The 25,129-nt window shown below is 39.3% G+C and overlaps 1 protein-coding gene across 1 annotated transcript in view; it reads left to right on the plus strand.

Moving 5' to 3' along the window:
* The window catches only part of ATP8B4 (ATPase phospholipid transporting 8B4 (putative)), a 214,210-nt gene that overhangs the window by 136,674 nt on the left and 52,407 nt on the right, over positions 1 to 25,129 (plus strand). The window contains exons 16-20 of the mRNA XM_015242742.3: positions 2,003 to 2,191; positions 10,488 to 10,603; positions 14,037 to 14,201; positions 15,179 to 15,290; positions 17,043 to 17,148. Coding sequence (XP_015098228.2) covers positions 2,003 to 2,191; positions 10,488 to 10,603; positions 14,037 to 14,201; positions 15,179 to 15,290; positions 17,043 to 17,148 — 688 coding nt within the window. The remainder of the gene's footprint in view (positions 1 to 2,002; positions 2,192 to 10,487; positions 10,604 to 14,036; positions 14,202 to 15,178; positions 15,291 to 17,042; positions 17,149 to 25,129) is intronic.

Consider the following 25,129-nt stretch of genomic DNA (forward strand, 5'->3'; position numbering starts at 1 on the left):
ATACTGAGAGAGCATCCTTTTTAGAGGCTCAGTTTTAAGAGGTGATCTCTCATTAGACTTCTTCCCTGGTCTTTGTCTTTTCTAACCAAAGCTCTGAGAGACCGGAAACCAGTGATGGAGTTCTTTTGATTTAGGAAGTGCCCTTCCTTTATTCCATCTGTATTTTTTTCTCAGTCTTTGACCTGAACAGTTACTGCTTACCTGCCAATCATCAGTGCATTCAAAAATATTAAAATGTTTTCTGTTTACAGACTCTGTAGTTGGTTGTAGCAGGAATGATTGGTCTTGGCACTCAGTTCACTGTGTTGCCAGAAGTACAAGTTATCACATAATTTCGTAGGTAGATCAAGTGATTGCTTTAATTTTTTTTCTTTTTGCAATTTCAAAAATTAATTTATGCTTACTGTAGAAAGGGAAACCATACAATACAAAGATTTATAAAAGGCAAAGCTAATAATTTCTTTCCTGAACTTTAATTCCACCTTTACAGGAGTAATCAATGTTAACATTTGATATTGCACATTTCACACTTTCCACTTGATCATATGTTTATTTTATACATATAGTACATATATATGCATATATGTATATAGATAGGTGGTTTACTTGTTTTTAATGAAAAGGAATCATAGCATATGGATTAATATGCAGCCAGTTTTCTTAACAATTTATCTTGGCTGTTACTGTAAATCAGTAAATACGGATCTAGCTCTGCCTACTTTTTCTAATTTGTTTTTATATACAGAGATAGTATCATTTTACTTTATTGGGCTTACTTTATTCATGCTGTTTTTTAAGTGTATTTTTATGTTTTTTCCCCCACTTGCTTCATTCTCTCCCTCTCTTCTCCCTTCTTATTTCCACTCCAACACATACGCAGTACCAGGTATCAGTAATTAACATCCTGGGTTGACTCCTTACATTTGAAGGGATTTCTCCTATGTGTTATAAAATGGTCATTAGTAGAGACTAAAGTGGATTTGGAATATCTGCTCTGTCACTCTGGCTGTGTGATCTTGCAAAAATCGCATAACGTTTCTAGTCATCGGTTTCACTAGTATAAAATGGAAATACAGGCAGACCTTGTTTTATTGTGCTTCACTTCCTTGTAATTCACAGACACTGTGATTTTTACAGATTGAAAGTTTGTGCCAACCCTGCATGGAGAAAGTCTATTAGCACCATTTTTCCGACAGCATTTGATTACTTTGTGTCTCTATGTCACATTTTGGTAGTTCTTATCCTACTGCAAACTTTTTCATTATTATTGTATTTGTTATGGTGATCTGTGATCAGTGATCTTTGATGGTACTACTACAAAAAGATTATGACCCACTGAAGGCTCAGATAATGATTAACTTTTTTAATACATTATTTTTAATTCAAGGTATGTGCATTCTTATATATAACGCTATTTATTGCACATGTAATAGACTACAGTATAGTGTAAACATAACTTTTATATGCACAGGGGAACCAAAAAATTCGTGTGACTCGCTTTATTGTGATGTTTGTTTTATTGCACTGGTCTGGAACCAACCTGCAATATCTCCGAGGTATGCCTGTAGTAATTTTAATAATAAAAAGGCTTGCCATGAGGATTATGTAACTTAAAATATAGTAAGTATTTTAGTTTGTGGAACTTTCATGGCTCATCTCTAGTCACTGAAAATACAAAGGTGTGGTCTCTGACCTAAGAAACTTTCAGCATCGTAGGGAGGCGGACTCAGGAATGAGTCTTTTCCTCTAAGATGATACAGGTTCCAGTGGTGGTGTGCTTGGTGTCCTGGGGTATCCCACAGGATGGGCGCCTGGTCAGCTGGTTGGTGAGTAGAAAAGATCTGATTTCTAGAGCTGACACTTGGGCTGGTTGTTATAGAATGAGCTGGAGCTCATAATCGGCATTCTATGAATGTTACTCTCAGTATTAGTACATTTGTTTCTTTTCATTTTTGAAAAAAAAGTGTATATTATTTAATACACTTGTTTCTTTTCCTTTTAGGACAACTGATTTACCAAGTTCAATCACCTGATGAAGGTGCTCTAGTGACTGCTGCAAAAAATTTGGGGTTCATTTTTAAGTCTCGGACTCCAGAGACAATCACAATAGAAGAATTGGGAACACTAGTTACTTATCAATTGCTTGCCTTCTTGGATTTCAACAATTTCAGAAAAAGGATGTCTGTCATAGGTACGGTTGGTGGCTGAGAGTGTTTTTGATCTTTTGCTAGTGCTCTGGTTATATTGGAATCTCTCAAGGATGATTTCACTCTTGGTTATGTGCTGAGAATTTGGGTATTTATTAACTTGATGAACTTCTGTCATCCTGAGCGCTGCCTCTACTCGGTAGAGGTCAGTATAACTAACACAAAACCACTGCTTATTGTGTGTCCAGCACTATTATAAATATTCTACATGAAATAACTGATTTAATTGTCAAACAACCCTTTAAAGTAGGTACTACTATTTTTTGCCCATTTTAAAAATAACAGAATTGGGATAGAGAGGTTGAGGAACTTTCCCAAGGTCACATAGCTTGAGATAGAAGAGCTAGGATTTGAGCCTAGGAAGTCTGACAATGCTGGTCATTCACTTAATCAGTGCACACTCAGGACTGCAAACTCAAGGCTCGGGATGAGTTCCTGAGTTACTGGCACAGGCTAGTTGTTGATGTTGTTATTTTGTGAACATCATTGTCAGCCTCCTCGTTATTACCCGTTTACTCTGTTCACTTGCACTGTTGGAGCAGATCACCCCTGATTGTACTTAGCACCACAACAAATCCGTGCTTTCCTAACTCAGTGCTGACCCTGAGTGCTGCTTCAGTGTCCCTCTCATTCTGATTTTGCTCCCCTTTTTTCAGTCCTTATAACAGATGTTCTAAACCTTTGCCCTCTCCTCAGGTCCTCAACCCTGCCATGAATCTGCTTCACTCTTGGAAGCTAAATTCATCTGCCTTTTCCCTGAAAAAAAAAAAAATAGAGGACCATCACCTTCCTCTTTTCCTCATCTTCCTCCCCCTTCCCCAAGCTATAACTTTACTCATCTTTTCCAGCTTCAGAGAAAAATTGCTCTTGCTCCTTTTCAAAGCTGCAGGTTCTACCTGCTCCCATCCATTTTTCTTCCTTGCTTGCTCGCTTCACACTTGCTCATGCCTTTGATTTCTTCTCCATCACTGGCTCCTTCATGCCTTTAATTTCTTCTCCATCACTGGCTCCTTCCTTCAGCCTGCTATGCTGTGATTATCCTGTTTCCTTAAAGATACTGTTCATGTTCTTACCTCCACCGATGTTGCTGCCCCGGTTTTATTCTTTCCACCACAGTGGAATTGTGTGAGATCAGTTTTTGTCCTCACCTCGATTTCTCTTTTCAGCCTATGTCAGGCTTCTGCTTCCACATTCAGGAAGGAATACCTTCTCAGAAGTCTCCAGTCCCTTCATAACTGCCCAGTGCAATGGCCTGCTCCCTGTATGTGTGTGTGTGTATATGTGTGTGTATGTGTGTGTGTATATGTCTGTATGTATCTATCTATCTATCTAATTATCTATCCTTTCTTTATCTTCAACCTATCTTTTTTTAACTTAGAAACATTTGAGACTCTTGACCTCCTCTTGACACTCCTCTCGTGGCCTCTGTGACCTCGCTGGCTCCTGGTTCTCCTCTTGTCCCAAGCTGACTTCGTCTTTGTCCCACTCTTCAGTGTTGGTGTCCTGTTCTCTTCTCATCTCCTGTGCTCTTTTCGGATAACCGAGACCACTCACCTGGTGGCAGCTAGTGCCGGTATTTTGTGTCCTTCTCATACAGGTCCTCAGCTTCAGTTGCCCTCTGGGGTTCACATACACATCTTCAGCCTTCTCCTGGATTCTGTCACTGGTTGTACTGTGGTCACCTCAGATTTTATGTGTTTAATAGGAAATGTCATCACAGCTAGTGCTCTTCGTGTAGTTCTTATTAAAACTGTTAACAGTGACCTCTTACTATATATGTCTGTCAGTGGACTGAATGCTTTAGGATGAATTATTTTATTAAATTCTTGCAAATAGTATGTTACCTCCACTTAGGAGATGAGGAAATTAAAGCTCAAAGATTTTAAGTAACTTGTTGAAGATTGTCTTACAGCTTATCACGTAGCTGGTAAGAGGCTGAGCAAATATTTGAACCCAGGCTTATCTTTCTTCAAAGTCTGGCCTCTTAACCCTTATTATACCTGACTTACTTTTGATATCTCCATCTCTTTTATGCCCCCTAGGCTAGTGGTTCTCAAACTTTGGCTCCCATCAGAAACACCAGGAAGGTTTGTTAAAATGCAGATTGCTGGGCCACAGTCCTAGAGTTTCTGATTCAATGGTGGGGGTGGTGTGGGGTGGGGATAAAAATTTGCATATCGTAACAAGCTCCCAGGTGATGCTGATGCTGCTGGTCAGGAGACCACAGTCTGGGGACCACTTCCCTGCGCTAACAGACCCTCATTATTATGTTATATATATTTTACATGTCATTACACTGCTCATTATTTTCCCCTGGGATATTCGAGGGCATTTCTCAAATCTGTTTCCCTCTCTGCTGCTCTCTTCATTCAGGCTTCAGCATCTTTTGCCTTGTCTGTAGGCTACTCAGTAGTCACCGTGCTTCTAAGTCTTTCTTCCTCAAGGCAACAGAGTGATTTTTCTAAAAGTAGCCTCAAAACCTCCTTTTATCATAAAAACCGTCTGTCTTTTTCTCTTAATTCCCAGTGCTGCTGCTTTAGTTAAGGCTCTCGTCACTGCTTGCACTAGCTTTTAAAACAGTTCTCTCTTAAAATAATCCTCTATGCTGACACCAGGGTATTCTTTTGAAAACACTGGCCTGAGTTTACCATTACCAACTTAAAAAATCTTGCTGGCTTCCTAGACAGAACTTAAAGAATGTCTTTAGCATAACATTCAAGATGATTTACAACCTAACCTCAAGACGCTTTGCTTCCACTTCCTAAAACTTTGTACTCCAGCCTCACCAGACCTCACCATTAACGGCAGGCACTGCGCACTTTCACATTGTTTGCACATAATGTTTCCTCAGCCAAGACCTCTCTTCCTCTCCACTTCTCTTCTTGGAAAACTCCTATTCACCTGGTAATGTGCAATTCAAATATCACCTGTTCTCTCAATGCTTTTCCTGCTCTCCAGAGAACCACATTCTCCTTTGTTCCCCAGAGCACCCTGTTCATAGCTCCAGTGTGGTACCAGTTCCACAGTACTTATGACCTTCCCAGTTGGTAGAGTGGTGCTACCCGAAGGCAGGGTCTGTGCCTCGGTCTTCCTAAACTACACAGGGCCACACACAGAGCTTAGCACACGGCGGCTTCTCTATGAATGTCCGTCAAATAAAACTTAACCCAACCCTTTGTAACTTACGAATATCATGATCCTCCTATTAAATCGGTTTTCACTCTGTAAAACATGTGTGTATATGTAATGGTGGGGTTTTTGGTCTCTAACTACGGAAAGCCAGCCCTGGGCGATTTCTCTCAGCAGGTAAACAACAAACATCATCTGAAGATGTTTGTTTTCAGTTTTTTGACAGCAGGCCGTAGGCAGTTGGCATCCGTGCCGTTGATGAGCACACACGCCACTCTTGGTGTTGGCCTCACGTAGTAGCAGCGGGAACTCTCTTCTATTCACAGCTTCAGAGGAAGTATTATTGATGTGGGGTTGGCCAGAACGGGCTTCTCTCTGCTCCAAGGGTGTTGACAGAACCTAAGATTGCTACACAGGGAAACATTTGGCTTTTCCCCAGCCTTGGTCACCATTACCGGCTGTGGCGAAATCACAGCCTAACCGCAAACATCAGATGTTTGTCTTAATGGATCCCATGTGAAGAAAGGTAATGTTCCAACACCGAATGAATGGAGGCTTGGGGCTTTATTTTGGTTCTGTTTGGTTTTTAATCAGGAGAAATTTGAAAGAGAGACTCCACTGGGACAGACAAGTCTCTGTTTGATAGCAAAGCAAAGAACAGTGCTAGTCTCATGATTGTCATGTGGCTTGGTGGGGACAACACAATGAGGTGGAGGCTCAGATGTGCGTGCTGTTGCTGCTGCTGCTGCTGCTGCTGCTGCTGCTGCTGCTGCTGCTGCTGCTGCTGCTGCTTCTCCTGCTTCTCCTCCTCCTCCTCCTCCTCCTCCTTGGTTTGTTTTTGGTTTTTCCTGATAATCATTCATTGGATCATGAATGTATAGTTTGAGCACCAGAGGTACTCTAATTCTGGGGCAAGAGCCCTGATTTAATTCATAGATATCTAAATAGAAATAGATTTCTATAAAGGATTTTGTCAGAAGGTATAGAATCTAGTTTATTGATAAATATATATGTCATTATATAGTTTTGGAAGGATTAATTCTACTAATTATGTAAATAAAAGTACAGAGATAAAATTCAAGGCTATTTATTAGCAGGGGTAAGTGGCAGATAATCATTAAAGAAGAGTAAATTACAGTAATTCCTTCAAAAGCCCTTAAAAGATCTTTAAAGTTTTCTTAACTCTGAACCTTATAAAGATTCTCAGAGTACAAGTCACACTGACATGTGGCAGGCATTTCTCTGTGTGAATGGACAAACAGCTGCCCAGCTGAGATAGGGCAAAGTGGAATTATTCACCACCCTTCACAGTGTTGCTGTTGTATTCACAGTATAAACCTGGAAACCATTTGACTTTTTTCTTTCCTTTATATCACAAAGCCATGGCTGCTGCTTTCAGTGACTTTTGCATGATTACAATTCAGGTCACCAAGCAAATATTTATTTAGGTACCTACCATGTTCCAGGAACTTGAAGCTAAAGGAGAATGTAGAATTGAAAAATGTACCATGTGATTGCATCCTGGTGAATATGGTGAAGCAGAATAGGAAATAGGCTGAAAAGAGGCAGATTTTGATGACTCCTGGGTGTGCCAGGTTAAGGAGTTCCAACGTGATCTAAGGGCAGAAGGAGGCAATTGCAGGATTCTAGGCAGCAGTGTGGAGATGCCTCTGGCTGTGTTATGGAGCAGTTTGGACGGAAGCAGAACTAGAATGAATAGAACCATTTAGGTTAATGCCATAATCTAGGCAAGAGAGAAGGTAGCAGAGAGAAGTTCTTAGCTTTGGTGAAGGGAGAGGAGCTTTGAGTGATGCCAGATACCTGATTTGGGAGACTGAGTGGATGGTGAAGCTAGTTATTAAGACTGGGCAACAGAGGAAGAGTAACTAGTTATTTGTGATAGATAACATGCCCAGTTTGAGTTTGATGTGCTTGGGCCCATCTGAGAGGGAATGTTCAGTTGGCAGTTGGATATACATGTTAGAAGGGAGTACTGGAAATGAATTTAGGCTGGAGTTACACATTTGAGAGCAATCAACCTGTTGATGAAATCTGAAGCCATAAAAAGAATGTGACTGCCCAAGGAGAGTGCAAAGGATTGGAGAATTTGGTCCTGGGTAAAATTTCTGAAGAACACCACTATTTAAAGGACAGGCAGTGGGGCCAGATTCTATATTAAAAATCTCTGACCTTTGTCTAGGATCTGCCCGTGTGTTATCTTGACTATTTAAAAGTGCTGTTATTTTTATTTTATTTTAAAAGGCTAATGTCTGAAATGACTGAGATTTTATTAGCTTAGAGATTTCCTAGGAGAAATAACTAGAAGCCTTGAATGAAAAGAGATATAAAATTGCTAAGCTGCTAAAGAAAATGTTTAGTGAGTAAAATTAAGCAGGATTCCATGAAATTGGATTTATATAAACTCAAATTTAAAGGGGCTAATGCTGGGTTAAGAGAAAATCTATTAAATCAGAAAAGTGTAGAGCTAGGAAGACCTTAGAGGTTAGGTTGTTTCAACATCTTTTCACAGGTAGAAACTGTGACACAGAGATGGTAAGGGATTTGCACAAATCACAATCAGTTTAAGATTTTCATAGACCAGTGGCTCTCCATGAGTGGTCTGGGGAACCCTAGGAAAATTTGAGAGTTTTTCAGGGGATGCACAAGGAAAAAAGTATTGTCATAATAGTACTAATGTTATTTGTTTTTCAACATTTTTTTCTCATGAGTATACTAAGGAGGTTTACAAAAGCCGTATGATGTGTGATAGATATCACAACAGATTGAATGCAAAAGCAGATATAAGAATCCAACTGTCTTCCATTACGCCAGACGTTAAAGAGATATGTCATCATATAAAACAATGCCTCTCCCCAAGCTAAATTTTTTTTTGTTTTGGAAAATAGTTATTTTTCATAGAAATGTTATTCATGTTAATATATCATAGGTTTATTGTTATAATTATTCTTACAGTAATATTATAATTAGTGTCATAAGGCTTTCTGTAATAAAATTTCTCAGTTTTAATGAATAATATGGTAAATATTGACAGAACCCACATGAAGTCCTCATGAAGTTTTAAGAGTGTAAAGGGATTCTGAGACCAAAAATATTTGAGAACTGATATCTTAGCTTGGACTATTAAAAAATAAAAAAACAGTCACAGAGAAGTTGTATTGGCAAATGTATGATATATATACTTTGCCTGTATAGCCCTGGTAATGGAACGGAGAAAATATGTGGGAAACTATTAAATCAGAATTAAACTGGAATGTTGTATGAAAAAGAGAAAGCCTTTCCTAGGATTAAACGTTTTTCCCCCACTTGAATAATTAGATATAAATTGCATTTTTTTCTTCCCAATGTGAGCATTAGAGCCAGAGTACAAGAAAAATTGTGTGAGTTCTGGAAATAAGCAAAGTTGACCATGAGTCTTAGAAGAGAAGACGAGTCCTAGACAAGCCCACTACAAAAAAGCTTCCAGGGTGCCTTAGCTCTATTGAAGCTAGGAGAAAACTAGAATAGATTAAGTGCTAACTAATGGACATTAAAGATTAAAAGGAGCAACCTAAGAGTCTATCATCAAATGAATGGATAAAGAAGATGTGGTATACATACACACACACTGGAATATTACTCAGCTATAAAAAAGAATGAAATTTTACCATTTGCAACAACATGGATGGAGTTGGAGGATATTACATGAAGTGAAAGAAGTCAGAGAAAGACAAATGCTGCATGATAACTCATATGTGGAATCTAAAAAATACAAGAAACTAGTGAATATAACAAAAAAAGAAGCAGACTCACAGATACAGAGAACAAAGTAATGGTTACCAGTGGGGAGAGGGAATGGAGGAAGGGCTATTTAGATGTGGGAGATTAAGAGGTATGAACTATGTGTATAAAAAAAGCTACAAGGATATATGGTACAACACAGGGAATATAGCCAATATTTTATAATAATCATAAATGGAGTATAGCCTTTAAAAATGTGAATCACTATATTGCACACCTCTAACATATAATATTGTATGACAGCTATACTTCAATTAAAATAAAACGATTAGAGGAAAAAATAATTTGTGCTATGGTATTTATGTTCCTTTAGATCAAGCTCTGAATCAAAATTTTTATCCTATTAAACTGATCAAGCCAATATTTATGTTCACTTGTTTTAAGGCATTTTATTTTTAGAGAAAATGTATAATTGAATGGAAAGCATGTAATAATCTTTGACTCAATAAAGCTTGTGAGGGTCTGTGTTGAAGTTGTGATGCAGACGGTTGTCTTAAGCTGTAGGCAGTTCCTGGGAAGAACTACATTGCTATGTCATACATTCATTCATTCATTCATTCATTCTACAAATAGGTGCCTGGTAAGTGCCAAACTGTAAAACCAAGCCTACAAAGATGGGCCAGGTATTCTATGGCTTAAAGAAGGGTTTGTCTGACAGCAGTGTGTGGGACAGCCAGAGGAAGTCTCGAGGACTGGAGACAAGGGACTGGACTCTGGTCAAGGCTGTCATCCCCAGACCTGGGGGGCAGGTGAAAAACATGGCCCTACTAATACAGACTTCTAGTGGGGAGAAGATAGAAATTTTGATTTTGAAAGCCCTCTGCAAAGTGTGCTTGCAGCCAGGATTGTGACCTTGGAATGAAAGGGCTTTTCCAAGGAGGAATGAGGGTAAAGAAATACGTCAGCAAGGGCTGAGAACTAACACATAAACTATGGCTTTGAATGGCTAGAATTCCATATGGAGATCATTTGGCATAACACTGAGAGTTGATTCCTGCATAAAGTCTTGAATGTCACATCAGGAGATAGGCAAACAAAGCTCTCAGTTCTGCTGAATGCAGAAGGCTTAATTTAAATGTATCAGCCCTTCAGAAATAGTAGGCGAGGAAAATAGAAAGATTGTATGCATCCAAATAAAAGCATTTGTTCCTGTGGACGGAATAGTTCTAAGTTAACGTAACAGGAGTAAAACCAAGTGACTTAGGTAGTGACCTTCTAACCAAAGCTAGTGAATATCTCACTACTGGCTAAAGCTTTATGTCCATTTCCAAATTGCCTGATTGGAGCCCAGGGAGTCTAGTTTTGATGGATTTCATTGATTATAATCTACTTTCCAAACTTTCTTCTTTTCAGTTCGAAACCCAGAAGGACAGATAAAGCTTTATTCCAAAGGAGCAGACACTGTTCTGTTTGAAAAACTTCATCCATCCAACAAAGACCTTCTGACTTTGACGTCAGACCATCTCAGTGTAAGTGCCTCTATCTTAAGGTTAGCACAGTGACCCTTTGGCCACTTCCTATAGTTAGGTCTTATTTTTAAAATACCAGCTAAATGATTTGACTTCTGAGATGGAAAGCATGTGGGGAATAATTCCATAGGAAACTCTGCCAGTGAATGTGGAAGCTGGCCCATGGACCCGCCCCCTGCCCTGCTGAGAGTCTGGTCAGTCTCATCACAGGTGGATTAATACACAGCAGCTGGGAAGTAGCCACTGAGTGTGGGCTCCTGAACTCCAACCAGGAGAAGCTCAAGACACCAAGGGGAACCTCTCTAACCCCCCTACAGTTTGTGGCTGTTCCTCTTGGGAGAAGAGGCTGGTTTAGGGAAAAGGAACAGGAGAGTTGCTTTCCCATGGGTTTTGATGTGTCTGGTACCCGTGGAGTCTCTTAGGGTTACCCCCAGGAAATGGTTTAGGGTTACGTTTATGTGGTGAAGGGAAAATAATCTCTGTAGCCAACTTTCTCTTCTAAGGGTCCTTTTATTCAGGTCATAAATCATGCTGAGTTACTAATGTTCTCTGGGTTGAAGCTACCAGATACATACATCCTGAGACTATCCAAAAGCTTTGTAAAGGGAGCCGAGATGATCTTTGCAAACAGTAAGAGTCTGTGAATTAATATAAACATTATATGAACATCCTGAGATTATGCATAGTTTCTTTCTAAAAGCTTTCTAAAGGGAGCAGAGATGATCTTTGGCAAAAAACTTTTTTTTTTTTTACAAAGAGTAAGAGTCTGTGAATTAATATAAACATTACATGATTTAAACTTGAGATTCAAGGCTCTCTCTAGTATGTGTTTGAGGCTCTGTTTAACCTAATATGAACTTGAGGGCAACTGGTTAAAACTCTTATTTCCTCCTTGGTTTCTCTCCTTTAAAAAATTATTGAGGATTCATGTTCTTTGTTAAGCACTATATTTAATACAAAATATTCCCTGAATCTTTAAAAAATAAACAAACAAATAAAAACCTCTGTCTAACTTTAAAGAATGATGGTTTGGTAATATTGGTTACAAACACAGTTATTGTTTTTGTCTTCCCAATAGAGCATTCTTTATTTTCTTTTAATCTCTTCCAGAAGTCTAGCATGGTCTTTACAAATTTTTTTTTTATGAAAACAACAGTGGAATAATAAGTATTTGTTTTTGCCATTGCTCAAACACCAAGGCCCTTGATTTTCATACTAAAGTATAGGAAGTCTAATTTGATCTTTTTACATTTCTATACAAAAGACATTTTTTTTCAGGTACTATCAATTCGACTTGCTTTGACTTCATTCACTTTATTCATTTTTGACTTCTAAATTCTGAGGTTTTAAATTTATATTTAATTACTAATTTTGAATTGTTTAATGATAGGAAATGACCTTGCTCAAATGCCCATTTAGGATTCAACTTGTGATTCATGCACTAATTAAATAACTTAAATCATCTGCCCCCTTTTGTAGTGTCATCTTAGAATTGATTCACTGCTGAGCAGGAAAGAGGAAGGCGCGGGTAATGCCCAGTGGGGTTGCAAGTTAAAGGCAGAGAAGTGTTTGTGCGAATTAAGAGGACAAAAGATCATTATAAGGCAGTAACTAGATTTTCAAATCAGTAGGGGACCCAGTGGTGGTCTTGGAAGGGAGAGCTTAAAAAATATGATTACAGTATCCAAAGTGCTACCAACTGCTTACAGGATAGATTTGGTTTATTTTTCTCATGGTGTCTCTGGGCTAAACCACATCCTTGCAATATGCACGGACTTCTCTTTCCATTTACCCACCTAGGGTGTGTCATGGTTTAATTTGTGCCTGATCACAAACCTATGTCTGTCCCGTAAGCCAGAGCACAATGGAGGAGACTTGCTCAATGGCAATGCCCAAAGGAGCAGAAACCCTTATAAAAATGCCTGCGGTGTAAAGGCCCATAAAATGACCACCACCGGAGGCCTAGGCGAAGTGGGAGGTTTTTAGTATTTCCCCAAGCATTGGGCATATGTTTCCAAGCTATTGTGGCTGTGTGAAACACTTAGCAACTACCAGTCTCCTGTTTTTATTTACTTATTTGTTTTCCCGTTAGAAGGATGAAGCCCCAGAGGTATCATTTAAGATTGTCAGTTTACTGAGACACTAAAGGAAGAGTATGATCCTCTAATAAATTTGACTTCTATTTGAATAAATTCAATACTGACTCCATAGAAAATAATTTCTAAAAAATATACTGATGTTTTAAAACTAACTTGACTTGAGGGTCTCTTTAAAACTTTAAACAATTTTATTATTAAAATTTGACTTTATAATTTTTTTTTAATTTGAAATTTTTATATCGTTTTTGTTACTTTTCATTTACTGTTATTAGAAAATATTGGCTGTATTCCCCATGTTGTACAGTACACCCTTGAGCCTGTCTTACCCTCCCCAGTTTCTGCCTCCCTCTCCCCAACCCCGTATTGCCCCCTCCCCCTCCCCGTATTGCCCCTCCCCTTTCCCCACTGGTAACCACTAGTTTGTTATCTGTATCTGTGAGTCCACTTTTTTTTTTATTACATTCACTAGTTTCTTGTATTTTTTAGATTTCACATGTAAGTGATATCATACTTTGTCTGGCTTATTTCACTTGGCAAAATTAGGCTTTAATCTAGCAAAAAACAAAAACAAAAAACTTTACAGAAGCTCTGGGATAAAAAGTAAAAGTCAGCCTTCACTTCTAGGACTATTTCCCAGAAGCAAACATTTATGTTAACTTTTCAGCCTTTCTCTCTCCTTTTCCCCAGGGGTTATTATTATAACCTTAATTAATATCTTTAAACTTCTCTTACCTAACGTCTATTCATCAAATATTGACTTTTAACTTTTTATTATGGAATTTTTCAATCATAAACAAAAGTAGGACGGAGTTAACTTTTAGACACGGCTGTATCATTAGAGGGAACCAGACTTTGGTAAGATGTCAGGCTGTAGCCCCTGAGAGAGCCTCCTGCCTTTGATTTGAGAGCCATGGCTCCTCTGAAAGTCCTTCCCTCTTCCAAAGCGGAGAACCATGGGCCGTGAAACAGGCTGGGTGTCTCTCATTGCCAGCAGTGCTTCTTTCAAGCAGAGCATAGGTTGGAAACCAATTATGTTGCTTCAAATGGTTGTCTCACCTCATGGGCACCACTGATCACCTCTCCACTAGGACGCTTCAGTGGGCATGTCAGCTGTCTTTACGGGGAATGCTAGGTCCCTTGACTGTTTCAACCCCATGGAAATAAAATACAAAATACAAATATTATCTCTCATTTCCAAGGGGATTATAAAGTTGGACATCAGGATGGCCAGGAGGTGCTCTTGGGATGAAATGAATTTAAGTGCAGAATTTCTTGCTGTCATTGCTGTGATTATTGTTTTGTGATGGTTCCTGAGTCTATGTCTGCCCTGGCAGGAATTTGCAGGAGAAGGCCTCCGAACCTTGGCCATCGCGTACAGAGACCTGGATGACAAGTACTTTAAAGACTGGCATAAGATGCTTGAAGATGCAAATTCTGCTACAGATGAGAGGGACGAACGGATAGCAGGGCTGTATGAGGAAATTGAAAGGGATTTGATGGTATGAGTTTGGAAACATGATGTTTTGTTTTTACAGAAGGAATAACTGTTTAGAGATCTAGCATGGGTGTAACCCACTGGCTGAATCGTCTTGCACACAGCAGATGTTACTCTTTCAAACACTGAATCCTGCTTTATATGTCAGCTTTGAGTTTGCCATATGTGGACAGAGGATTATGTCTATTAGCAGTGGCTTATGCTATTGGAAGTTCCCCAAGAGTAGACGATAGGAGACTCCCTATTCTTTGCCAGCCTCTGGTATAACATATTTTGTTTGACATTATGTTTTCTTCCCTCCATGCTTTATGATCCACCTTTCTAGAACAGAGACTTGCGATGAAGAGTGGGGCTATAGCTCTGGACTGTCCAAGACCCATGAGATTCTGATGATACCTGTACTGTCCAGAGTGTGATCTGTTCTAGAAACCACTCTTCCCTGAAGCCCCAGTGGCCATGATGCTTAGCTGTTGTGAGGTACTAGGGAGCACACCTTGTTCATCTTTGGATGAAAAATTGAACAAGCGCCTTCACTCTTTATTTTATGGCATCTGGTGGTTTGTTAATTTAAGAGAATGGCTCCACTTTTTTTGTGATCCTGACTGTGAGATGAGGGCTCTTCTTTGCTGGTGTAAGTGGGGAAGCAACTGGGGAATTCTTAAGTCCTTAGAAGCCCAAGGGTCTTCTGATCATTTTTGCCAATACATTATCTGAACATTATCAGACCCCTTATGTAAATTCTCATTTCCAGGATCTCTGAATTAATTGATATGCCGATCAGTTGCCTTGATTTGGAAACCTCCTTCTGAGGTCCTTCCCAACCCATCTCTGTACGTAATAGGATGCTTGCTGTGTCAGTGCACCGTAAATTCCATCTTCAGTTCATGTTTCTTGACCTCTAAACCCTGGGGTTGAGAGCCATAGATGTTATGGATGTTGTTGCATGCATTAACATAAGTTATTCTCTGTTTTTCAATGAAGCTACTAGGTGCCACTGCTGTAGAAGATAAGTTACAAGAGGGTGTTATTGAAACGGTTACAAGTTTATCACTAGCCAATATTAAGATCTGGGTCCTAACAGGAGACAAACAAGGTAATTTGAAAATAGATGATGATGTTTCAAAAAGGGAGTGATAATTTCCATGGTAAAATTTTAATTAACCGGAAAGCTTAATTAATGAGACATTTGCCCAGTCCTCCACACAGAAAATTTGAGTTGAAATAAAAGGAAAGCTGACATATTATAAAAATTTACTAATTAAAAACAAGTAAAAATGAACTAACAAAATGTCTTCTATTGTCTACCCTGGAGTCAGTTCAGTTTCAGCTCAATTGCCTCTTAAATATAATAGTTAACACCTGTAAGCAACAGCGGTATTAAAAAGTCTAACTATTGGTTCATATGTGCACTACTCTCAGTTACGACAGGGAGTGCCCCAGCTCTGAAGGATATTGGAGACCTCAGCATTATTTCTTTAGTTTCTTGATAGTAGGGAGGTTTGGGAATCTTAGAGGAGGGGTTGACTTTGGAGAGGCTCAGGGAAGCAGCTGTTTATCAACTGGCATGGAAATATTTTGGTATTTTAACGACAACCACAGCTGTACCAGTGCAACCTCGCTGAATCCCAGGACGGCCCAGGCAGTGATACAAGGAGAGTGGTCCCCTTCCAGGCATGACAAGCACCAGGTCATCAGAAAGAGTCAGTATGTTCAGAATACAGTGTTTCCTAAGAAAGAAAAGGGAATTAATACATTTTGGATCTATTTCTAGGAGTAATGGTTAAAACAAAAATGATTTTATGCTTAGCCATCAATAGATCAGGAATATTTGGTTAATGGGCACACGTGTGTTTAAGATTCAATTTAACTTTTTTTTTTTTACAACAATGAGGGATTTGCAGATACGATAAATCAGTTCTCTATATGTTTGCTCAAATCACTGACTACAAAAAATTAGCAATAGAGACTCGATCTCTGTGGTGTGTTATATTAGAGGCTTCCTAAAGTTTGATGTTGATCAGTGGGTACAGCTGTTCAATTAGTTAGGCATATCTCTAAGTTTATTATTACTTAGCTTTAATTTTTGTGGTTTATACCAAGGATATGCTGAGGTTTTATCAGTTGTCTTCCTTGACTTAGGACAAATCTAATGACTCCATAGAATTCACTAAAGCCTAATAACTTGATAAAATTAGAATCAAATGACTGTGTTGAAGCTGGAAGGGGCACCTAGCTATCCTGGGCTCCATTTCTGTAAAATTAGAGAAAGGACTTCTCAGTATCGTGTGACTCTCCAGTTATTTAGTAGCACAGTCCTGGTTTGTTTTTGAGGTGATAGTTAAATTCCAAATTTCTTTTCACTTGATGGGAATATGGTAACATTGCATGTAGGGGAACTAGAAAAATTTATAAGAGCATTTTTGCTGTGCAACTGAACATTTTGTGAGCTTTTTTCAATTTGTCTATCATATCAGATGGAATAATAGTTAAGTTTAGTATTGCAGCTCTCCAAAGGCAGAATTTGGGACTTCTGGTAAATTTTTTTTAATTTACATGTTTTATTATATTAAAAGACCTTGGGTATTTTCATGAGTACTCATTTTGGGAATCAAAAGTTGTTTTCAAAAACCAGATGAGAATGCTGAGGATTCATAGATGTTGCTGTTTCTTCATGGATTTAACAAGTCTTTGAATTTCCCTCTGGGTCTCTTGTATTTTATCACAAATCATACTCTCTAAAGTTAAGGAGGCCTGTAGGCTGTAAGGAAATACAGCAATGACAATGCAAAAGGTGCTTGTGTTATTAAGTAATGATCTAACTGAAGTGGGCTTTATTTTGTATCAGAAACTGCCATCAATATTGGCTATGCCTGCAACATGCTGACGGATGACATGAATGAGGTGTTCATTATAGCAGGGAGCACGGCGGCGGAGGTCAGAGAAGAACTCAGGTAAGCACTGGAGGCAGGAGGACGGGAAGGGAGGGGAGGAGGGGAAAAGAGAGGTCAGAGAGTTGAGCAAGTGGAAAAATCCCACTGGAAGAAGAACATTTTAAAAGTCTGCATCATGATTTCCCCAGCACTTCAGAAAGTGCTGTCTTACAACAATTTCTGCTTGCTGATAGTTGTTGGAGCTTCTCTAAACTTAGCCCGCATGGGGTCTGGCCAAATGGCTCACTGCCTGCCACTTTCTACCCTCTAGAGGGGGCGAACCTTCACTCATCATGACAGGGGGCACTATGGGCTTCCTTAATGTGTCTCCGTCGTTAAAGTTTTGTTCCTGAACCTTGAGAAGAAAGGAGGTCTTAACTGTCAGCACTAACAGTTGATACTCGTAGATCACATCTCCCGACTTCTTTTATACTGTCTCACTCACTGTAGAAAATGGCTGTATTATGCTGGTTAGAAGGTACAACTGGAGACTGCATATGCTTTGCCAAGTAAAAATTGGGAAATTGAATTATTACTGATATAATTTTATTATTATTATTTATATAACATTAATGGTACAGTCTATAGGGTCTATTAGGAAAATATTAATAATTTATTTAATAATTAGTAGTAATTTTTTATCTTAAGAAAATCTCTTCCTTTAAATGACTTTTTGTCTTGGGAGGAATTGAGCTCTTACCAAAGGAAAAAAGATGTCAGCAAATTAAGATTCTAACAGACCTATCACTAAATGCTTTGAGACAGTGCCTGGGACACTATGGCAAGCAGTATACATGCACTCTCTCATTTCATTCTCAAAGCAGCCCAGTGGAAGGCATTGTCATTACCCCCATTTCACAGATTAGGAAGCTGAGACACAGGTAGGGTGAATAAGGTGCCCAAAGTGGCAAACGAGTTGGGGTTGAACTGGGAGTTGAATCTAGGCAGCACGGCCCCAGAGCCTGTGCATCCAGTCACTGGCCATGTGTCTTTGTAAACACACTCTGGGTGTATTGTTACTCCCCAAATAATTAACATACAAAAATGCAGGCGTTGAGGCATCTGACGGCTTCACTTGAGGTCAGACACCAGATTAACACCTAGAGCGGAATGAATTCCAGGGAGAGCAGCAGGTGTAAGAGAAGAGGACAGACTCTGTGTTAACTGGAGCTGAGCTGGGATCTTGGCTTCATGCTCCTGGCTGGCTAAGTGACTTTTGATATGTGAGTCAGTCTCTTTTTGCTTGGTTTCTTCATTTGTAAAATGGGGAAAATATACAAATACCCATTTTATTTGGGAAATTAGTATAAGAACTTAAAGCTTTATGGCCATTCAGTGAGCATCCTTCTTCCCTTCCATCCTTTCTTTCCACTTCTTCCTTTCCTCTTTCCCTCTTTCCTCAGACATTGTTCCCACTCTTTCCACGAACAAGGATGACTTGCATTAATATTTCCCCAATAGAATCCATGGAGTCTACTATTAAGATTATGTAAATAATAAATTATATCAGTAACAGTGAAATAGGTTTCCCACTTGGCAAAGACACATGCAATCTTTGGTCACAGCTTCTAACCAGTATAATGTTGCAGTTTTCTACACCAGGTTGATGTAAGGCAGCCAAACGTTACACAAAACTTAAAAAAAATTAGGGAGTCTGTACATTCTGGTCATAGAAAAATCTACACTTCTCATTAATCTTCTTAAGATGTTGAAAACAGTAATGGTGACCCCCATACAACTTTGGTGGATCCTCTTCCTCTATTGATTACATTGGATAACGATACTGTAGGTTGATGGAACAGCACACACAAAGGCATTAAAACATGAACGTAATCCTGCTGTATCCCAGGAGCAATATGCCAAATTGTAGTTAAGAGTGTATCATCGAGTTAAAGGTGGGGATAATTTTTCAGAGACAAATTGGTGATAGTTTGAGTGACAAGCAAAAGTGACTATACTTTATCCTGAAGGTATTGGATGCATGTGGAAGTACAGTCAGTTACAGTGTGTCAATTTCTGGTGCAGAGCATAGTGTCCCAGTCATGCATATACATAGATACATTCATTTTCCTGTTCTTTTTCATTTAAAGGTTATTACAAGATATTGAACATAGTTCCCTGTGCTATACAGAAGAAACTTTTTAAAATCTATTTTTATACACAGTGGCTAACATTTGCAAATCACAAACTCCCAAATTTATCCCTTCCCAACCCCTTTCCCCCAGTAACCATAAGATTGTTTACTATGTCTGTAAGTCTGTTTCTGCTTTGTAGATGAGTTCATAGTGTCCTTTTCTTCTTTCTTTTTTAGATTCCACATATGAATGATATCACATGGTATTTTCTTTCTCTTTCTAGCTTACTTCACTTAGAATGATGATTTCTAGGTCCATCCATGTTGCTGCAAATAGCATTATTCTATTCCTTTTTGTGGCTGAGTAATATTCCATTGTATAAATATACCACAATTTCTTTAATCTGTTGATGGACATTTAGGTTGCTTGCAAATAGTGCTGTTGTAAATAGTGCTGCTTTGAACATTACAGTGCATGTATCTTTTCGAATTAGAGTTTCCTCCAGATATATGCCCAGGAGTGGGATTGCTGGATCATATGGTAAATCTATTTTTAGTTTTTTGAGGAATCTCCATTCTATTTTCCACAATGGCTACACCAAACTACATTCCCACCAATAGTGTAGGAGGGTTCCCTTTTCTCCAGCATTTATCATTTGTGGACTTTTGAATGATGGCCATTCTGACTGGTGTGAGGTGATACCTCACTGTAGTTTTAATTTGCATTTCTCTGACAGTTAGCGATATTGAGCATTTTTTCATGTGCCTATTAGCCATTTGTATGTCTTCATTGGAGAAATGCTTGTTTAAGTTTCTAAGCAGAAGAGAGACAAATCCAATTTTGCACTTTAGAAATACATGCTAGTGATAGGATTGATGGAGTCTGTTTGATAGAAAAATGAATGGTGTGGGGGGAATATCACGAAGCTGTTGGAATACTTAAGTTTAGAAATGATGGAGGTTGATTCAAGGCAGCAAGGTTGTAAGAAAGGGGAAGAAATGAGTAGGGGGAAACTGACAGCTGTTTGGAGGCGGAATGGACAGGACTCAGGATTTGACTTGATGTGAAATAGAAGTGGAAGGAGGCTCTGTCATTTCTAGCTTGTCTGACTTCACAGCCCAGAGTACCCTGAGCTGTGCAAGAACTGAGATGTGTTAAATGTTCTAAAACTGAACTTGAACTCCTTTTCTGCCTGGTGGCAGAACAATTAAACTAGGTACTTCGGGTAAATTTAGTTCAAGTCTGTGATGCACAGTTGCCTTGCCTGTCACGGATCCTTGGCATCTACCCTGCCAGCATCTGGCACTTCCCAATTATGTGTCCCTGTCTGGTCTCTGGACTCTGGGTTGCTGACTGTCCCTTTTGGCTGATTTCCTCATCCTCCTGAGAAAACTTCGCTGGGAAAGTTCGCTGCTCTTCCTCACTATTCTGTGTCTGAGGTGTGTTCTCACCTGGCTACTTCTGTTCCTGGAATCCCTTCATTCTGCTATCTTCCATGTCCCCATACTTAGGTGGCAACTATTCCACACTCAGATTCCCACAAACTGATCTGAGATTTCTGTTACCTCCATGGTTGCTCCATCCACTACCAGTCTAGGGTGTGGGTCAGCACCCAGGCCTCTTTCAGTGGTTCACAAGCATGTAATCGCCTCTTCAAAGCCCCCCTCCTGTAGGCTGGATGGGAAATGGAGAAAAGGGGTCATTTCTAGTCTGTTGCTTAGGGCAGTATCTTTATGCTCTGATTCCTTTAATGATTAGTCCTTTTGACACTTGAAGAAACTTTCTCTTCCCTCTCAAAAAGCCCCATTAGTGGAATTCCAGATTTCTGGAATTCAGAATGACAATGCTACTGTGAGTTTCAGAGTCTATTTTGGTTCACAGAAAACAGGATCTTGACTTTTGTTGTTTTCTCTGTATTTGGCTCTGTCAGATCCACCTGAGGTGAGCTATGTTTCTGAGTAAACAGAGTCACCTGTGGTAGTGGGGGTGCTTGCAGAAGGGGTGGGGAACCGAAGTTAATATCTCAAGATTTTATCCAGCTACATGTGGTTGACTAAGTAGATGACATAACTGTCATTACGTGGAAGGAATGTGGAGAAATATGAATTGTTACACACTGTTGCTGAGATTGTGTAAGTTGGTTGAAACTTTCTAGAGGGTAAACTAGCAATATACTTCAAAATTATATATATGCACACTTTTGCCCAATGAGTCCTACTTTTAGGAATTGTCTTTAAGAAAATAAATGAAGTGTGTGTATGTATGTATATATATATAGATAGACAGACGTATACATGTATATTCATTGCTGTATCAATTATGATAATAGAAAATTAGAAATTGCTCATATACCGAGCCACAGGGATGTTAATTACTGTGACATATAGATGCAGTGGGATACCACACACTTATTTTTTAATTAAAAAAATTTTTTTTAAATTTTTAATTTTTTGATGGGGGGAGGTAATTAGAGATACCATGCAGTCCTAAAAGTAATTATGTGTTTTTTGACATGGGAAGATGTCCATGGTAATATTTTAGTGAAAAAGGAGATTATGAAATATCTTGCATAACATCATCCCTCAAGAAAAGTGTATCTGTGTATATATGGATACATGTCTGTGTATGTATAAAACACTATACGTCTGTACTCATATCTACCAACCTCCCCATCAAGCTCTTGAGAACATGTGCATGCAGTGGTTCTCCTGGGGTGATAGAATTATGGATCATGTTTGCTTTCTTTTTTATGGCTCTTCATATTATTTGAAGTTGTAGTAGTGTTCATATAATCCTTTTACAACTAGGAAAAGCCAAAAGATTATCTCCCATTTTTTTAATGAGAAGAAAAAATACTCAGAGGGAAAAAATAAAGATTTTCCATCTAGTCTAGTTATTTCATGACTGTTGAGGCCACCTTGCTGAACCCACTGGCAAATAAGTAACGTTTATTTCAACCCAGATTTGGAGATTACCCTGTTCTTAGAGTCTAAGACAGAGAGGCAATGCCTGTTAGAAAATTCTGTATGAGAAGAATCAATACATTTATAGTATGCATTGGCTTAATATTAGGAAGAAAAAGAACATCCAAGAAGAGCTGTTATTGGAGGTGCTCTCTATAATCCTAATCTTGGCTACTTATATCTCAGCCCGTGGTTTTGGAGATGAAATATTGAAATCATACATTTACATCATCCACTTTTCTTGTGTTATGCGTTTGAGTTCAGTAGAAGATCATGCAAAAGCGTAAAAAAGTGTATCAGAAGACTAGGATCTAAGTGATAGTAGCCACTGGGAGGAAATCACATAAATGCTCATATTTAAGCCTGTCAAATGTGTTTCAATTATTTCATAAACATCGATATGTAATTTTTTATGCATATCATGCATAGGCTTCTTTCAAATTTAGTGTCATGGAAATGTTTTAGACGCATCGAGTCCTGGGTTAACTTTGCTACCATAGCTGCTCTAGTATGAAAGGCATGCCCAGAAATCTACAATTAAATCCTGTTAGGATTTCTCCAAAGATTACTGCATTGATTACGTTTCACCAATGCATATGTACTCTGCCGGAAGAAAAGCAGACTAAGAATGTGATTTTGCCTCAGCTGACAGGTGAACTCATTCCATGTTTCACTTTTGTGGCATTGATCACATGTTTTCTTGTTAGAAGAATTAACTCATTAAACCATGAACTCGTTAAACCATAAAAATTAACTCATTAAACCATGATGCCACTGCTTTGAAGTAGTATCCCAGTGATATACCTAGGAATTCACATTTCCTCTTTATTTTATTTTATTGTTATTTGTAGTGGAGGTACTGGGGATTGAACCCAAGACCTCGTGCATGCTAAGCACACACACTTCCACTGAGCTATACCCAACCCCCACTACCCTGCCGGCAACATCTCCTCTTTAATCAATAAAATACACATTGTATTTTTTTGCACACTTACTTGGCGGAAAGTTATTTGTTTGAATGAGCAGGGTGCACAAATGCAAGTGGCTCCAGGGTCTGGCAGGTAATATTAGTTGTGTGATCCGGGCCATACAAGGCATTCGGGAGTGGTCGAGCCTTTGGTAAAGATGAACTTCACGTTGTCCGTAAATTTAGACAGAGTTTTTTTAAAATGCTATGCAGGCCAAACAAAATGCATCTTGTTCCCAATTCCTAATTTCTAGTTGCCCAGGCAAAACATTTTAGTAAGTTTAGTTTCTATCATAAATTGTAGAATTTTAGAGCACTAAGTAATATTGGAGACCTTCTAGCACACACTGGTACGTCTACCCAAGTTTTTGTAATGGTATCAACCAGTCTGAATGGTTGGTACCATTCTCTTAAACTCTAATAAAGATACTGGGTCTGGGGTTGAGTATCTTACAGGTAGTATGGGATGGAACTGGGGCTTGACATCAAGCGCTCATGTACTTTCTCCCTTTCCCTACTGTAGGCAGGGTAGTATTATCCCCTGACTGGTCCTTTGGCACTGTATCTTTGCCCCAACCTGGGGGTAGCCTGTGGCTGGCTCCGTGTGTATGCCTGTTTGGTGTGGTAGACAGAGAACTAGGAATTTGAAGACCTGGGTTCTAGCCTGGATCTGTAACCTGCTAATTGAGTGGCTAGAGGGCAGATGACACCCCTGTGGGAACATGCGACGTCAGAGGCAGACCTCAGGCCTGAACCCAGATCTCAAGGTATCAAGCCTGCTGCCCATATCAACATCAGAATTGTATCCTTTGAAACCTGGTGTCATGGTTTCAATCCGTTTCCTAGCACGTCCTTTCAATGTTGAAATACAGAGAGCCTTATGAAGATTGACAAGATGACTTTTTCCTCCATCTCTTTTCTTTATGGATTGCACATAAGCCAACATAGGCCTGCTATGCTTTGCTGAGTGTGTGGTGGCGTGGGGCTGGGAATGCCAAGGTTGCCTCAACCATGGATGTGTTTCTGCCTGCCAGCATTGTAACAGGCTGGCCCTCATTACAGAGCTGGGGAGAAACAGGACCTCTTTTGTTTTAGCCTTTGTTAGTTGTAGTCTCTGGTAAAGCATTATGTCTTATGCCTGCAAAAATGTATAGTTCATATTCCTTGAAGGGAGTTATGCATAGCTTTTTCCCTCCTATTAAATTGTTTTGTGAGAACCAGCTGGTGTTTGAAGAGCTAAGTTCCAGGAAGAAAGAGAAATGACAGCTCTAGAGCGTGGGCAAAAGTCTGCAGGCGCGAGAGCCCGAGCTGGCGGGGAGAGTTGGCCTGTGCGGAGGGAGTGCGGTGGGAATTCAAGCAGAGCTGGAAACGCTGCCCCTTTTCTGCCTGGAAAAGGGTTCATGGGAGATGTTAGGAAGACAGTTTAGGAGAAAAAAAATCCTAAGTAAATAGAATTTCGGCCAATACTTTCATGAACTTCACCCTTCTTTGGAATGTTTTCATTCTCTGGGGGGAAAACAGAGATTGAGTCATTTATACAGCGAGTGAGAACTTCTCTAAAAAGGAAACCTCGGGAGACGTTTGCCCTTTGGTGCTTTCTGAGGCCCTAATTTATGAGCTGGGCAACACTGTCATAGAAACGGTCATTCTGAAGGGACTTGTCTCGCTTGCTCTCTTCATTAGCTGGGACTGTAAATTTTCGTAATTGGGAGGAGGAGTCCCTGACGTGCTTATCTGATGCAAAAGCCCCCGTCTCCCACTTACAGCAATGATTTTTCATGTCAGCTCTCACTCCCTCCCCAACTCTAACTCCCTAAATTTCACACATAGCACTCTGACTTTATAAATCTTCTCTTTGATTCTGCAGACTGATTGCTAAAACATATAATATTATCCCTAGAGCCAGGGGCATGTAACCTCTGGATTCCTGGGGTTCCTAAATGCAGGCTGTGATTTAGGTCCCAGACAGCAGAAGGAGATGTTGAGCTGGATGATAA

This window comes from Vicugna pacos, chromosome 6 (assembly GCF_048564905.1).
Source record: "Vicugna pacos chromosome 6, VicPac4, whole genome shotgun sequence".
Taxonomy (NCBI): domain Eukaryota; kingdom Metazoa; phylum Chordata; class Mammalia; order Artiodactyla; family Camelidae; genus Vicugna; species Vicugna pacos.